We start from the raw sequence: 18172 nt of genomic DNA, 5'->3' as shown, positions 1-18172 counted from the left end.
GTGCTAAATACTCAGTGTTTCCTTGTTCACCCTTTGCTTGGCTTTATTTTACTTGCTGCTCCTTGTATCACTGTTATTTACATGCAGTGAATCTGTGGACAAACTACATTTCCTATGATTCATCTGCGGTTCTCATTCTCTGTTTACGTCTCCCTTCTGTATTCCCCCTGCAATGAAATCACGGGTAATAAATCACTCCAATATCCGAGGTCACATGCTGCTGTGATGTTTCGTTTGCTGGGTGAACTGCTTATAGGGAGTGGTAGTGAGCTTGCAAATGAAATGTCCCAGCTGTGGTGACTGGCCTGAAAATAAATCAAATAAACAGTGCTATATTTTAACAAGATATATATTAGGAAGTGTTTTGCATTATTTGGTCCCAGTTGGCCAAAGCTGAGACAAAATTCTAAAATGCATTATAAATAAAATAATGATATGAACATACTTTAGATATAGAAGTATCAACTGAAAGGCTGGCCATTCATAAAATACAGTACTTTATGAGGACCAGTTCCATTCCTTTTCATTTTGCCACCTTGACATCTCTGAAGTTTAGCCTATAAAGCACCATCCAACATACATAATATACAATAGAAATTGCGCCCTAGGCAAAAAGTTAGATTCTTATCTATAAATGAAGAAAGAATGCGCATTTATATTATAAAATCTTCCAGACAAATTTTCAAAGTTGGCGATTTTTTGAAGAACATATAGACATACAACTATTCATACATTCTATGTACATTCTGTTTCCTATTAGGAGGTTGATGTGTTAGTGTTTACGTGGACGTCTGTGTGTTGCAGCTAAATGGCATTCCAAACGTCCACATATGACCTCTCAGGGGACAGACAAAATCCCAAAAACCCATACTTAAATGAATACCAAATAGTAGTCTGATGGCCAGGGAGTTAATACAGTCAAGTAGTCAAATTACATTTTAATGACTATCAGATGATAACTTGTCACAACAACAGATAATTATTTAACCATTTCTCACGGGAATGGCCTTGACAAGCTCCTATTTCCTATATATCCAATTTAGGCAAATATATTACTGCCTCCTAAAGCATGCTGAAGACTGAAGTAGGTGAATAATTGGTATACATACAGCTCAACATAACAGCGACCGTACCCTACCCTTCCATAGTTATATTAGACTTAAAAGGAAGAAGACACCAAAATGGTCAAAGTTTTTATGTTAAACACTAGAGATGAGCGAACAGTGAAATGTTCGAAGTTCGATTCGAGTAGCCACTCAATACTCAACTGTTCGATTGCACATCGAACCCCATTATAGTCTATGGGGAATAAATACTCGTTTAGGGGGTAACCGTTATTCGACTCAGGAGAGTCAACAAGTCCACTATGACACCCCAGGAAATGATGCCAACACCTCTGCAATTCAACTGGGGTAGCATGTCTGGGGGTATCTAACATGCCCAAGTCACTGTATTACGTTGGGCTCCATGTCAGCTTGCGATATGCGGGAGCTGACTTTTTCCCATAGGAATGCATTGACCAGCGTTGATTGGCCGAATGCCATACAGAGTACAGCATTCGGCCAATCAACGCTGGTCAATGTATTCCTATGGGAAAAAGTCAGCTCGCGCATATCGCAAGCTGACAGGGATCCCGACCAGATAGAGCCCCAAAGAGCTGGGAGAGTAACATTCCCACCTAAATAAAGGTAATCCCTAGCTAACCCTGCCTGTACATCTGTCCCTGTCTCACAGTCACATAGTTCACAGTATCATATGAACCGGATATTAAATCCACTATTCGCATAAATTGGAGGTCACCTGAATTAGCCAACCAATTACTTTTTCAGATTTTTTTTTTTGATGCCTCTGTTGTCGTAGTTCCTGTCCCACCTCCCCTGCAGAGTTATTGGTGCAAAAAAAGCGCCAGGGAAGGTGGGAGGGGAATTGAATGTTTAGTGAGTTTGCCACCTGGTGTTCGACTCAAATTGAACATCTCAAACAGCCTGATATCCGATTGAACATGTACTCGATCGAACGCTGTTCGCTCATCTCTATTAAACACATTTTTTAAGAATTTTTGATGATTTTGTTTTCCATGTTACTATAGATATTTTTTTTTAAAAGTAGCATATCCTGCCATTTTTTTCTCAGGTCACTAATCTGAATTATAGGCTAGACTGAATAATACTTGCCAGTTTGTAGCTGCTTTTATTACAGCAGTCACCTCATTTACATCACACACAAGATAAAAAGGTTACAATAGAAGATAACACCTCTACACATAACACCACATAACAGCTATTACTGCATACACTGCTGACAAAATAGGCAGTGACACAGCTTATCAAATACAATATATTTATTAATAAAGTAAACCAAAAGAATAGAAATGTAAGACTACCTAAACACTTTCTTTGCGGGATGTCAGAATAGCCTCCCAGTGCTGCTGTTTAGATGTGAGCTGCCTCCCACTTTAAGGGCCCCTTCACACGGAGTAAACGCGCGTGTATTTTGGCAAAATACACGTGTAAAAATTCATTGGAGTCTTATTTTTTTTTTTTTTAATGTAGATTGTGAGCCCCACATAGAGCTCACAATGTACATTTTTCCCTATCAGTATGTCTTTGGAATATGGGATGGAAATCCATGCAAACACGGGGAGAACATACAAACTCCTTGCAGATGGTTTTATGCCCTTGGTGGGATTTGAACACCAGGACTCCAGCGCTGCAAGGCTTCAGTGCTAACCACTGAGCCACCGTGTGGCCCCTTTGGGAGTCTTATTTTTACACGTGTATTTTGCCAAAATACACGCGCGTTTACTCCGTGTGAAGGGGCCCTAATAGATCTTTTGCTTAAGGATACTCCAAAGGTTCTCAATAGGGTTGTTGTCAGAGTAGGATCGTGGCGACTCCATGAGTTTCTCTCCTTTTATGCCCATAGCAGCCAATGACTCAGAGATATTCTTTGCTGCATTAGATGGTGCATTGTCATGTTTAGAGATGATTTTGCTATGGAAGGCATGGCTCTTCTATTTGTGTCATGGAAATAAGTGGTCAGTCAGAAACTATTTACTTTGGATAAGTAAATTTCACACCTTCATGGACCCTAACTTGGCCTAGCACCTCTCTTCCTATGATTTTGGCCATCCAACAACCATCTAGGGTTGTATACTACTCATCAGTAAATAAGACTGTTTCACAATTAATGTTCATGTATGTCTGGGCTCACTGCAACCATTGAGCACTATTTACGGGTGACTGGGTGGTAGGTTTACACACAACTGCAAGCCTGTGGAGATCCTACATCTTGAGGTTTGTGAGACTCCAGTGGCACCAGCAGCATCAACTACCTGTGTGCTGCTTTGCAATGGTATTTAAACAAATGCTCTTAATGCAATGAATTTGACTCTCAGAAATCTTCCAATTGGGCTCATCTGGCAAACTAATTGTCAAAAGTGTTTGAGATTGATTTCAGTGATCCAAAGAGCCCTTATACAAAATGCTATCCATGAGTTTATAGTGTACTAGCATCTGCCCGAGACTACGTCTGTGGGTTTGAGTTGGTGCTGAGCTGCTGATATTTAGGCATTCGCCGTTGGTTATGATCCGCCGTATGCCGCCATGTCCACTCCTGCGCATCCCTGTCCCATTTGCTCCTCGCCTGTCCCCGCAGGCTCTTTACCTACCGGCTGCTCCTGGCTCCCTGCAGCCATCCTCATACCCCACGCTTATGCCCCTTCCCGCCCCTGCCCTGCCCCTCTGTCTCCTATGGCCCCGGCCACACCCCTGCGGCACCCCCATCCTCTCCGCCCCCCCCCCCCCCCCCCCCCGCCGTGGTGCCCATGACTCCCTCTCCCTCTCGCAGCACCCCGGGTCAGCCTCCCCACCCTCTTCACCCCCAACCTCCCCCTCCCCACATAGCAGGCCCCACTCTGCAAAATCCCCTAAGTCCCCTGCCATCACATGCAATGTCCCGTTGCCGAATGACACAGCGTACTCACCAGAGCTGGTAGCACGATTCAGCGTGCGATCACAGACATAGGCTGCATGATTGCTATAGCCCCGACAGACCTGCAGACTTTACGCCGCAGGCGGTGCGGGACAGCAGACTTTCCATACAGTGGCGCAGGCGACCCTCTCCCCGGCCGCAGCAGAATACTTCGATCCGACGGCGAGCGAACACAGGCAGGGCAGCTGATACATGTCTTGCTGCCCCACAGTACGGGCGCTTGCTCCAGACGCTCCGGAACACAAAGTCCTGCATGAAAATGGTTTCCCCGTGGACAAGCAGAAGAAGCACAAGGGCGGTCACTCTGCAAACCCATTCAAGCAAATGGGTTTGAAAGCTGACCACCGGAGGTGGTCAGGAGACGGGTTTCCGTCCCCTGTCCAGTTTCGTGGGGCAGAAAATGGAAACCGGCCGGATTGGCTAAACTGGAGACCAGGCGCAGAAGTGAACCCACCCTAATTCTGCTAAGATTGCAGTTACCCGATATCCAATGTCTTGCTTCGCCATGCTGTGACTCTGGCTCTATTGCACGGGTGCCAGCAGACATCAACAAGAGGATAAACCGGCCTCCCTTTTGAGGTTTCACAGTCTTCCTCTTAGGGCTTGATATTTTGCAATATGTGTTTTTACTCCAAGGACACTGAGAACACACTTTTGAAAGGTAAATATACATGGCTAAGCTGAGATCATGCCGCACAGAGAACTAAATGATCCTGAAGTCTTTCTTTTTCTTCTAGTTGCTATGACTCCTAGTATATTTTTCTATCTGCTATGAGCTTATATGTGTTCTTTCGTGAATACATTACTGTATCATCCATGCTGCTGTAACACACTGAATTTCCCCATGATGGGACTATTAGGGACCGTTCACACGGAATAAAGATGCATGTATTTTGAACAAAATACACGTGTAAAAAATACACGTGTAAAAACAAGTCTCCGTGTGAACGGGCCCTTAAAGGATTATCTTATCTTATCTTACCTTATCTTATATGTCATCTATAGACTCTAATAGACAATACACAAAAGATACTTTTTGACCTCAGTCAGGTGAATGAAGGCTTATGGATTTGTAGGGACTACCCTTACACATGTGCCTAATATAACAGAAGAATGCTACATGTTCATAGCCTTATTTCTATTGGCTTTAGATTTTAATAGAAATCATTACAATCCTTTTGGTAGATGTAGGAGACATCAGGCATGTAAAACCACACACACAACTAAATGTTTAACCCACTCTTTGGCTATAAATGAAATTGACATAAAATAAAACTACTCAATAAGTCATTGAGGAATTTCCAGCGCTTATTACGTCAGCGGGAAATGTATATTTCCAGAAAATTAGTAAGTAATCTTTAAATCTATTTTCCACTAACACTGTGGGAGGCAGAACTTAGATCAACAAGATGTTGAGGCTACAAGTTCTACATATAGAAAGCTATTTAGGAATATGTGGGGGGTTAGAGTTTTTCTTGGAAAGTAAAAGATAAAAAAAATTCTTCAATTTTTATTTTTAAATTTAACTCTGTTATTTAAATTAATGTAGTCATTCAGACTCAGAAGTTCTCGATTAGTTTTTATTATATGTATGTGTCATGTTTGCTAAATGTGTGTTTGCAGTGCCAAAGAGACATTTTCAGTTTTGTATTTTATTCAGTATTGTATTTTATTAGAACTCTTTAAATTGCATGTACCACCTTAAAAGGGTTGTCTGGGATAAAATAATATTTCTACACTAAGATAAACAACCTCCCCCTGCCTACCTTCTACTTAATTAGTTTACAAAAAAAAATGTATATTTATCCAGATCACTGATTCCGGTAAGGGAACGTCACCTATACTAACCCCACCCACCTCATCATACTTACCTGTCTTCCATTGTGGACCTTCTAGAAAAGGAACATCATTTCCTGCAGGGAGGCTGGTTTATCCTCTTCTTGAAATCTGCCGGCACCGGTGCAATAGAGCTGGAGTCCCAGCATGCACTGTAGTCGACACTCCAACTCTACTGTGCAGGCGTGGGTGGCAAGAAAAGATGAGCCAACCCCATTGAAATAAGTGATGCCCACAAGATCCTGACAGGAAGACACGTTAATATGATGGTGTGAGGGGGGAGGTTTTAATTAGTTAGCTGGGAAGGGTTACTAGTGGAGGGCTAGCTAGGGAGTCAGTGAGGGGGGGTGTAAGAGAGGGTGGGGGAAGGAGTGACAGAGGGAGGTAGTGTCAGCTCTGAGTGAAGCTCAATGCATTATGTTAGTTGTAGGAAAAGCTACCCATGTAAACAAATGCAGAAGATGCCAGGAACTTCCGGAGATACCCAGAAATCGCCCAAAACACTGCTAAAGGCATTTGGTTACACTTATTAACCCATTAATAGCACAAACTGACCTTTGGGTTTTTTTGCCCAGAAACGCCTTTATAAAAATAAGGCTGAATGGAATGAACAGAACATAGGAACAGTTTGTATTTCTAGCTAGCTATATATTTTGAGCATACTTGTGATTTCAGATGCCATGTATGTGTGCACATGAGGAGTAAACCTTTAGCATTTCTACAGAAATAATTGACATGCTGAAATTTTCAAAAATGTACTTTTTGAAATCGTAGCTTTTCTGCTGCAATTTTTTTTTCTACAATATGTGGATGGGATTAGCCAGAAAACCATTCGCTTTTCAGGTGCTGTAAAAAGCAGCTGTGGTGTTTCCATCATTGCAAAAAAGCTGTGCTCTCTCAACGTGGGGCTTCAGCCTTACAAATTTACAATCTCCTGCACTATTAATTTATTCAAAATTTGTCACTGTCTACTTAAGTCTCACCAAAATGGAGAAAATAATAATTCTGATATTATATTGATAATCTGTTTATGACCTCTCACCCAGCCAAACCAGTATCCTGTTCCGCAATAACTCCAAAACAGTTGGTATATATACATTCCAAAAGGTTGGAGCGAGTTTTCCTTTCACCATCAAAGATAACGTATATGCACTTTCCTTGGAATCATAGAGGAAACAAAAACTGCTACGCTAGAAGGGGGGAATCACATTTCCTCATTCCATTTGTATATTTGGTGTATATATAGATTACCCCAGACCATATGCACTACTAGGACATACAAGCATCGTAGATGGTGTCAATCATGGCCAACAAGGACAGTGGAAATGTAATGTCAGGCATGACTTCTCCCAATGATTATAAGTGATTGCTAGAGGATTTAGAATTTATGAGACAACTCTTTTAGCTCCCTTTACCCCAACCCAGCAATAAGAAACCACCACTGTGATATCATGATTGCATATTACTATGTATAAAAAGTGTTTAACATCAGTATATACTAGTCTAAGGGTAAGTTCACACAGAGTTTTTGGCAGCGGAATTTGATGCGGACTCCGCTTCAAAATCCACTGCCAAAACCGGCACCCATTTACTTCCATGAGATCCGCCCACTTTTTTTGCTACCTAGTAGCGGAAAAAAGAAGCGACATGACCATTCTTGTTGGAATCCGCGCACGACACGCCCCTCCCAACTAGGCACATTCATTGAAGAATAATCCGTAGCAGAATGCTAGCTATTTTTAGGACCGGATTCTGAGGTGGCCTCTGAGTCAAAATTCAGTCCAAAAATCCCCGTGTGAACTTACCCTGAGATTCCTATGAAGCAGAAACCAGTTACTTAACCACTTCCCGACCGCCCATAGAATATAAATGTCCGGGAAGTGGTTGCCTAGTTCTGACAGGACGTACCGGTACGTCCAGTCAGAACACAGCTGGGAGCCAGCTGTAACTTTAGCCAGAGCTCCCAGAGAGAAGGCAGGGAAGGTTTATTCCTTTCCCTGCCTTCTTGATCGCTCAATGAGTACTGTATACATGGCTATGGGCGCCGCCATGATGCGGCCGCCATCTGACCCGGCGGTCACGTGATCCGCCGGGATCAGTGTCTTACAAGAGCTGCTGGGTCCTACAGGACCCAGATCAGCTTTGTAATTGTAAAGAACAGTGTGCAGGAGGCTGTATTCCTCCTGCAACTGAGGCTAAATGTACCAGCCCCAGTTATAGGGTAAATCAGCCTCCCTAACAAAAAAAAATGATCAGATGTCCCCAAAGGTCTCTTATGACCTTATGGGGACACAATCTGAAAAAAATAAATAAAAATAAAATATAATAATACGCTAATAAAACACAGTTATTAAAGGTTATAGCCCCACCCCCGACAACACCATACAAAATAAAAATTACCATAACGGAGAAGAAAAACTATTTTATAAAGTTTTTCAGTAGCACTTTCTGTTAATAAACAAAAAAAAAATTATAAAGTGAAAACCAGACACAATTTCCCTCCTATTATGTTTATATTTTCCCGGATATAAAAAAAAAAATTAAAACACATTCGAAAATAAAAACAACATAAAAATAAAGCCCTATGTGTCCCTGAAAAAAGACGCAAAAATTAGTTGAATGAGACATATGAGAAAAATGTTACAGCCCTCAAAACCGCACATACAAAAAAAAAAAAAAAAATGTGTCTGGTCCTGGACCACAAATTGGCCCGGTATTGAAGTGGTTAAGATTAGAGGGTAAAATCCTGCCATTGCTCACCACTCCTCGAAGTCAGTGACATTCTAGTTGTCAGCAGAGAATTAAAGAGAAATCTGATAAATCCCATGGACCTTCTGCATTCATTGCATTGACAGGTATCCTCTTATGCTGAATTAGCAAACATCATATTGAATCAACATTTGATCCAAAGAGCTTGGCAGTCCAGTGTATAGTTAAGCTTTGGTAATGTGCATTATATAGAAAAACCTTTTTTGCATTCAAAAAGTGTTACGTCTTATATTTAGGTAGATCTGCGATGCTGTACTTACCATGTATCAGGGCTAGACCTAACTCTAAGTATAATTGTATGAATAAGACACATCCTTGCCTATTATAAGAATGTAAAATATTGCTAAGCAGTAGAATTTTAATATCTATAGCATATATGTGTGTATAGTTGTTTGTGTATTTTAACGGTTTGGGTTTTTTAACTAAGATAATTAAATAAAATGCAATATTTCTATTTGCTTTTAGACCTATTTAAGACCATAATGAAGCAAAAAATCCTTTATCAAACTCCTGTACATGCAGTATATGCACAGCGCTCCTTAGACACCTGCAATATAAGGATGTGACGAAGACTACTGACCACTGTGACAGCTGCTCCTGTCTGTCCACACTATGTAGACGGCTGGGTCATGGAGGAATAAGGGCGGAGCAGCTGTCACAGATGTAAGATTCGTTACTGTGCGTGAATTTCATCAGGTCATCAGTACAACACCATCAGTACAACGCCAAGCTTGCTCAGGAGTCTTTGTGTTTCGTTTGATGATCTGAAGCAAATAAGCATGGAAAAAATGTCCAAAATACTCTTCCACATTATTGCTTACATCTTTCTATCTCAGCACGGACAATACTTAGTTTTGTAATATTTCAAAATATTCTCTTGTCTATTTTCTTGTAGGCTCTGCCCATGATTTCTGAGAAAGAAAAGGCTGGTAAGTACATTTCTAGTATATTCTAATTCACAGAGTCTCAGATCTCTTAGTTTTTGGCCATAAACACTTCACTATGTCCCATTGTGTCCACTTGCTTTGTACTTTATATGTTCGATGAGCCAGAATTATATTCAAAGTTATAGGGGTTATCCCATTAAGACTACTTTTTCTGTATCCACATACAGGATGTGGGATGAATACAGAATACTGGGGTCTGTCCGCCAGGTCCCCAACAATCAGAAAAATGGGAGAATGAAAGGTCCTTTGTGTCTCCTTGTGCTCCAGTGTGCTTGCTGACTGGCACTCCATTTATTGCTATAGGGCTACCAGGACTTCAATCTCTGACATCGCTTGCAGCCCCATTGCAGTAAATGGAACACAAGTCATGAAAGCATACTGACACACCACTCACAAGGTGGGAACTTTTGATACCCAATTCTGCTGATCTCTGGAGGAACTGGAAGTCCCTGGATAGAAGATAAGCGTTCTTAATGGGACAACCCTTTTAAATTCTTGGACAGTCAGTAATAATTTGGGACTTACTTTTTAAGTATCTGTCATATTTTGGCTGATGCTGCATCTTCAGGTTATAGTGATTGTGTTATTATTTTACAAGTTAGGGCAGGTTCACACCAGCGCCCGGTCTCCGCTTTAGGCAATCTGCCGCGTTTCGGTCTTCTGCCCGAGAAACTGGACAGGAGACAGAAACCCGGCAGTCAGTTTTGAAATCCATTCATTTGAATGGGTTTGCAAAGTGGCCGCCCATGAGCGTCAGGAACAAGACGCTCATGGGCTAGACACTTTGCAAACCCATTTCCCGTTTCCTTCACCTGTCCGGTTTCTTGGACAGAAGACAGAAACCCGCAAAGCGGAGACCGGGCGCTGGTGTGAACTCACCCTCGCAGTAAATGCTTCTGATGGGTTTATATTACTATTTGATTTATAGACTTTTTTATTATCTAAATAATCCATTATGGCTTTCCAATTTACCTGTGTTGACTAGCAGTGGTTGCACCAAAAAAAAGTCAGGTTGGGAGTCCTGATTGTATTTCCAGACTGTGTATGATCTGTAAGACCCTGTATACCAAAAGTTGGCCTACAACAAGGCAGTCTCCTTATAGAAACATAGTACCCCTTCTGTTCTGATTCATTAAGGGACATGTGAATGAATTAGGTACCAATCACACAAGTGGGTGGTTTGTCAAGACTGACATATGTGTAATACCAATCTAAACGAATGCCCCTCTATATGCTGTAAGAATATGCTCCAAATTAACAATTACCACAACCATGATCCTGCAACACCTTCTCTTGTGTGATATTGTGAATACTGGACAGATTATGTTAATTATAATCATGGAATTATGATGAAATATTATCAACTGTCTAATAAGGAGTATATCAATTTTTCAGAGTTCGTTTAAAACATTATGTGTATGTCTCGTGTCATTAAACCATAAGGAGTCCTACCAAAGCTTGATTAGGAGATAATATAATAAACATACCATATATTTCATCATGAATTCTCCTTGCATGAAGCTCAGTCATGGCTTAGGAAATCACTGATCCCCAGACTACCAATGTGCTTGGAGGTACAAATAGATACTGTTTGTAATGTAAATCACATTTATTCAGCACTCACTTAAAATCCACTTTATTCCACACTTCTTATAAAATCCACATCATAGAACTGCAAGCAGGTTGTCATATGGATTTTATGAGAAATTTGGATTCCACTGGAATTTAGGAATATTATATAGATTTTATGAGAGGTTTGAAGAGGATATCAAGGGTTTGCGAGAGCTGGATGTGTTATGTTTATTCTGCTATCATCAATGATCCTACTATTATCCATCCTTCGGACATTCTATCCCATCACATAGAGATGAAACAAATGATCAGCAATTCGGAGATGGATATTGGCTAAAGATGTCAGCTGAAAAGTTACAGATTGTTGTAAATACATTGTATAAGAACCTGTGGATTTTTTGGCATTTTTGTTTTTTTAATCGAAGTATATTTTCTGGCCTAGCTAAACTCAATGTAGTAGAAATAAGTTTCTGTTGGATGGGATGTTATTTGTAACTAACTCTATAAACTTTGACTTTCTGGATTGATATTAATAATGGCATTTACTTGTAATATTCATTGGTCTTATATAGTATAAGGAACGTTGAAGGGAACCTGTCATCTAACAATGTACGTCTAGTTATAAAACAATCTTTCATAAATAAAATGCAAGTGTGAATATAAGAAACTTTGTAATATATCTTATTAAAGGATAGATTTTATTTTCTATATATCCCCTTTTGGTGCCTCACCTACCACTTTCCGTGAAAGTCGACCCAACATATTTGTTATATTTTATGCCAGTTTTCATACAGGCATTATATATCAGTCCCTGACTTCCATTCTGATACATGGGTGCATGCCTGATTTATTAAGAGACTGGCGCACCAAGCTGGCCTCCAGTGAATGTCGACCTGAACAAGGATGTTGACATCAAACAAGACGTTACTCTTAATAAGTCTGTCCCAATATCCAGATAATTATTAGTTTTTAATCCAATGATTTTTGTTAACTGCTCCTACAAACTCAGTTAGATGTCAGTATGGTCTTCTTGCAATAACGTGAAAACTCAATAAGCCATAGGAAATGAAAGCTATCGCTACAGGTGTCTGATCAAAGATCCTATTTCCAGTCGGGACAAGACAAGTGATGGAACAAAGGGCAAAGGGTGGTGTACTGTAAGACCTTTTACCATAAGGAGAAAACACTACCGAGAATAGATGAAAAGGAAAGTGACCGTACAAACAGGTGAAAGGTAAAAGGTTATTAAGATTATCATTAGACATGTGAGATTGAGTAGCAATGTAGGGAGAGAAATATCTCCAGCTGTAGAAATTCATGGGAGAGGAGAGATAGCAATCTTGGGTTTGTTACTGTGTAGTCTTGTTAAGGATGTGAAGGATGGGCTCAGAGATAAAGTGCTGCAGATGTGAAGACCCTGATGAAGCAGCGATGTATATGGACTGAGAGCTACATGGTAGGCTTCCCAACTCCTCAAAGAGTCTGTAATATCCTAGGGAACCTTCACACGGCGTAAACGTGCGTGTATTTTTGCATAATACACGTGTAAAAATAGATGTGTAAAAATAAGACTCCTATTGACTTTAATTATATTTTTTACACGTGTAAAAATACGCCTGTAAAATGTCATTGAAGTCAATGGGAGTCTTATTTTTACACGTGTATTTTGCAAAAATACACACGCATTTACTCCATTTGAAGGCTCCCTTATAGTGTTTTACCATACAGAACATAACCTGTTCATAACACCTCTGCACACACAATATGATGGACACATCGTTTTTGACTGTGACATGTAAATACATTTTTTAGAAGATTAATCATTTCAAACCATCTCTGAGAGGTAGAGTTTCCATCTAGCAAATATTGGGTAGAAAAAAAATCTACGTAAAGTATAAAAATCTGCTTTATATCCATTTCCACACAGATTTTTTTTTGTGTGAGGATGATGCTTGTTAAAACCATTTCATATCAAGTTCCTATTGATAGCAAATTGTATTTTATTGCTAGGCATAGATCCAATATTCCACATCTAAAACAAAAAATAACTTTAGAACTTGCCCACTTTTTATCCCTTCTCTACAATGATTAGGGTAGATAGGAAACCAACAAAAAAAATCCATCAAATTCCTCTTGACATTATTGATCAGAATCACATTTGCTGTTATATGAACACATTATTAATTACATTTATAAATTATCTAAGTCTAATATTAGACTGTTCCTATTGGTGTTGTTGGCAGACATCTTGTTTTCCTTGGAGATTCTGGTGTTTTTGAAAGCAAGAACAATGTGCGGAGTTATTCAGTTATTCATGTCTTATAAAACACCAGAGAAAAAGGTAAAAACTTGACAACTCTATAAAAGTCATTAGGGCCTGTCATGATTCACCAGTATCCATTCAAGCTTTGATGTCATACCTTATATACAGAAGCCATAGCACTACTGTGAACAGACTCTTATGCTTGGTTTACATTTGCATTGGTATTCCACCCAGGGAAGTCCGCATGGGGTCCCCCCAAACGGAATACCAAACGCAACTGCAAGCAGTGTGCCAGTGAAAGCACACGGACCCCATAGACTATAATCGGGTCGATGTGCTTGTCACGCGCTGCCCGCACAAATCATGCGGACAGGAAAGTAGATTGTGAACTACTTTCCTGCCCGCATGTTCTGTGCAGAGATCTGGCGGCAAGCACACGGACCCCATTATAGTCTATGGGGTTTGTGTGCTTTCACTGGCACACCGCTAGCAGTTGCGTTCAGTATTCCATTCGGGGGGGGGGGTTTCTCATGTGGACTCCCCAGACGGAATACCAACGCAGATGTGAATGAAGCCTTAGATGTGTTGAATAGTGTCATAGCGTTGGTAATTATAATGTTTGCACATACTATACACTTGATTTTGCACCTTTACTACACTGACATTGTAGAATAGACCAATATTTTCCATGTTTTGATCTAATAAATTATCCTGCAAGAGATATTTTTGGAACGTTTAGAAGATATCTATGACCCCTTCAATTAGTTCTTTTTTCACTGCATTATAAGACCTTGCTAAGCACTTTACAAATAACACCGCAGCAGCAGTCCTCAGAGAATCACCTTGTATTCTACACCAGCTCGCTGACCTTCGCCCTTCCAGACTTCATTAGCATTTATGCCTGTGTCTGATGCTGAAGCTGATGGACTTCTCTCCTCCTGGTCCCACATTACTCTCTGCCCTCCTGACCTTCTTCACTTAAAGCTCCTTAGCATTCCATCTTATTTTGTAATCTCCTATTCCACCCCTTCAGAACTACTAGGACTTTTCCCTTAGCTCTGCATATACAATTAGCATGTCAATAAAATTCTCCCTTGGTATCACAGCAGTTCCACTAACCACGGGCCACTCAGTACTTTTAAGGGGGTTGCTACTTCCATTCTCCCCTTCCCCACAATAAATACCAACACAGAATTTTTGGCAAAAACTGCTCATGACAACTTTTTATGCCTAGTATGCCAGAAAACTGGTGTACAAGGCTTATTAATATTTGTCCAGGCCTTTTCCTCAATCTTTTTCATAATACATTTAGGGTAAGTTCACACAGGTTTTCTGGACCATAACCTGAGGCGGAGGTCCAAAATACGGGTAGCTGCGACAGGATGCCAGTGCAGTGCACCAGCATCCAGTCGCGCACTCCGCTTCATATTACACCCAAATAAATGGACCTAGTTGAGAGGGAGTGTCTTCAGGCGGATGTCGCGAGGCGAATCCACCTGAAAAAATTAGCATGCCGCTTCTTTTTTCTGGGAGCCGGAACAAACGGCTCAAATTGATTTCCGACAGTCATTTGCATTTGTTTTTAGCTTTTTTGTAAACTATTTTTCTTTCAGTTTATCAATTTTGCAAAAACAGTAAAAAAAACAAATACTAAAATATCTAAAACAGAAAATACCGGAAATCAAACCCAACAATTAACCATATAAAGCATGTCGATGAATATAGGACAACATGTTCTATTGGCGGATTATCAGAATAATAGAATGATTGACTCCTCGGCCTATAAGCCCTTTTGGCCAAGAAGTGAGATTCATGTCAGTAGGGTTGTGACATTTGCTAGGGCCTCTTTAAGTCTGCTGGGTCCACAGAGATGAATTCTCTCTTAAAAAAAATTGCACTTAAATTTATGTGCTGGTCCAGGTCTTTATAATCCCCTCTATTTTTCTCTCCCATGTCGGCTATTGGTGTCTACCTGGTTTTGGCTCCCATCCCTGTTGCTTCCAGTTTGCCGTTTGTGTATGCTTTAGCTGTGGAGCTGGGGAACTGCAGCTCTACTCCCGTTAACATGAATAGAAGCTGAGTTGCTTTTGGCCATATACCTTGTATATACAGTAGCTTCCAGTAGCTATGGATAGGTCATCAGTAGTCATTAACCTTCAGTCTTGTACAACCCTTATAATACAAGGAGCAAAGTCTGCTTTACCTGCACCTGATCTCATCAAGATGACATCCATATGCCTTGTTAGGGCATATAAATAGGGGCTGTCACCTTGATGCAACCTGAGTAAATGTAATTTATTTTTTTTAATTAATTTTGACAAATTTCAACAAGCCTGCACAAAACATGAGGAGTCTGGATGCAAACTAGAAGAGCTGTACTGTATACTGTATAATAAGATGTCAAAATTCTAAACTGAGAAACAAGTATTTCATACTCTATGACATTTTTTGTCTTTTTATGGAGTCTAAGCTCTCTAAACAAGTTAGTTGGGTGCCACCCAGAATGAAAATATTGTACATTCTGCATAACTCCATAATAAATGTTTTATACACATTTGTCGTGGGCAGGAAGCTGAAATGACTTAAAGGTCCATTAATATAATATAATTATGTTAACAATATTTTCAGGATGAGTAATATTTATATGGTTAAATAAAATTAATCTTTTCAGGCTGATTTCTACCAAATTAAAATGTCACATATAGAACAGATGGCTTTACACGTAGCTGTAATTACTAATATACACATAAGTATGGAATTCACGATCTCATTTCAGTTATTCAGTTAGATATTATTCAAAATATAATTTCTATGTTTGCATACTTACTAATATTACTATTGGTAAGACAGGAATATTTAAGCCCTGCCCTAGACCCCGCCCCAAAGAACATTGAACCACCCACTTTTAGGCACATCCTTGTGAGCCAAACCCCACATTTAAGTAGGGCATGCTGAAATTTGCCAAGATTGCTTCAAATCTTCAGGACTGTCCTGGCAAATTCTGGACATCTGAGAACTATGTGTGTGAAAGGTTCTCCAGATTTTAGAAAAAACAGGATGATTATTGGATTACTCACCTAACTGGGTTTATTGGTAATTTATGTTACACTACCTTAGTTTACTGTGTTTAGAGTTCAAGCCTTCAATCAAGCTCATATGTACTGTACAAGAAGTGACTACAAAGTAAAATTCTTTTGTAAAGGAATTTTCCAAGTTTGTTTTTATCCCTTCTGTTATTGAAGAATAAGAGGGATTTTTATAATATATTTTACATTACCTCCGTTGCAGTGGTGCTTAGCTATGCATTGGTGTTATCTCGGTGTGCTTAATTCACCGGAAAAGGTGTGTTTTGCAGCCATGCCATGCAGTGTCCCATACATTACTCAGACTATAAGGGATGGGAGGTGGACGCCTAACAATGTCTGTTTCAGTAAAAACTTTATTTCCCAATTAAATAACAATACTGGAATGTCTTTTTTAAATCTCTTTTATGAATACTAGAAAAGTATGAATAAACTGACAACTGGGTGTAACCATACCCCATGTCAATGAAGTGTGTTCCTAGCCCTACAAAGTGTAAAACATTAAAGCGGTTGTCCCATCACAAGGATCCTATCTATCTGCTTGTTAATGTGGATTTAAGACTTTTCCTAAATATACTGCTTCAGCAAAACTGCTTTGTTTGTCCATTATCGTAATTTATTCAATTCATTGTTGACACAGCCCTTGGGCTTATCTGCTCTCAGGGGGGGAGGAGGGACTGGCTAAGTGCACGGGAGCGAGCCTGTGTTTCTAGCTATTACTGTGTCTACACCACATGACCTAGCTTCCTGCTCTCAGATAGGGGAGAGGAGCTGCTTTAATTTCTGAACTCATCTTCTGTTCTCCCAGTTATCAGGCTAGCTAATTCAACTGTGTTCATTATGGCAGAGACAGGCAGTCTCTGTATGTAACACAGAATGGAGTTGCTCCTGCCTGTACTTCATAGTCCAATATTGTGCATATAGTGTTGTTTGAGGACCTTTGATGACATCACAGGCTCTTCAGCCGCCCCATAGGATCACGCTATGTGGTGGGCGGAGCTACACACTAATTTGGGGGCAGTACTAAACAGAAGGTTGCATGTGAAACCCCGCCCACCAAATGACGCAAGAAACCAGGAAGAAAGAAGATTTTACAGCAGTGAAGACTGGTGAGTATGCGACGTGGGAATACCCCTTTAATCATATTTCCTTTTAACCCCTTTCTGCCACAGCCATTTTTCGTTTTTTGATTTTCACTTTTTTACTCCCTGTCTTCCAAAAACCATAACATCTTATTTTTTTTCCATTTACAGAGCCATATTATGACTTGATTTTTTGCAGGACAAATTGTACTTTGTAATGGTATCATTAAATATTCTGTACAACGTACTGGGAAGGTGGAAAAAAAATCATAATGGAATGGAATTATAGAAAAACTGCATTTGCACAACTTTCTTATAGGCTTTATTTTTACAGTATTTCACCTGTATTCCATGGGTTGGTACAATTATGGCAATGCCAAATTTATATAGTTTTTTTTTTTTTTTTTGCATTTTTTTACATTTGAAACACTTAAATAAAATACAAAACTTTGCAAACAATGTGTAAGTATAAGGGTCAGATTTATTTTTTATTTATACCATATTGGGGAATGTCACAAAATTTGGTGGAAGGCAAAACAGCTAAAAATGGCGGTTTGCTACAGCTTTCACCACTGCCTAGAGCTGCCTATAACAGAATATATAGAATAACAGCCACTTAGCTCCTGA

The 18172-nt window shown here is 39.9% G+C and overlaps 1 protein-coding gene across 2 annotated transcripts in view; it reads left to right on the top strand.

Annotated features, from left to right (window-relative positions):
• DLC1 (DLC1 Rho GTPase activating protein) overlaps nucleotides 1–18172 on the top strand; it is a 342693-nt gene that overhangs the window by 132018 nt on the left and 192503 nt on the right. For both annotated transcript variants that reach the window (XM_075258695.1, XM_075258703.1), the window contains exon 5: nucleotides 9494–9527. In XM_075258695.1, the coding sequence (XP_075114796.1) occupies nucleotides 9494–9527 (34 nt within the window). The remainder of the gene's footprint in view (nucleotides 1–9493; nucleotides 9528–18172) is intronic.

The sequence above is a fragment of the Leptodactylus fuscus genome, chromosome 1 (assembly GCF_031893055.1).
Source record: "Leptodactylus fuscus isolate aLepFus1 chromosome 1, aLepFus1.hap2, whole genome shotgun sequence".
Classification (NCBI taxonomy): Eukaryota; Metazoa; Chordata; class Amphibia; order Anura; family Leptodactylidae; genus Leptodactylus; species Leptodactylus fuscus.
The sequence above is the reverse complement of the archived record's forward strand: the minus strand, read 5'-3'. Positions and strand labels throughout refer to the sequence as shown.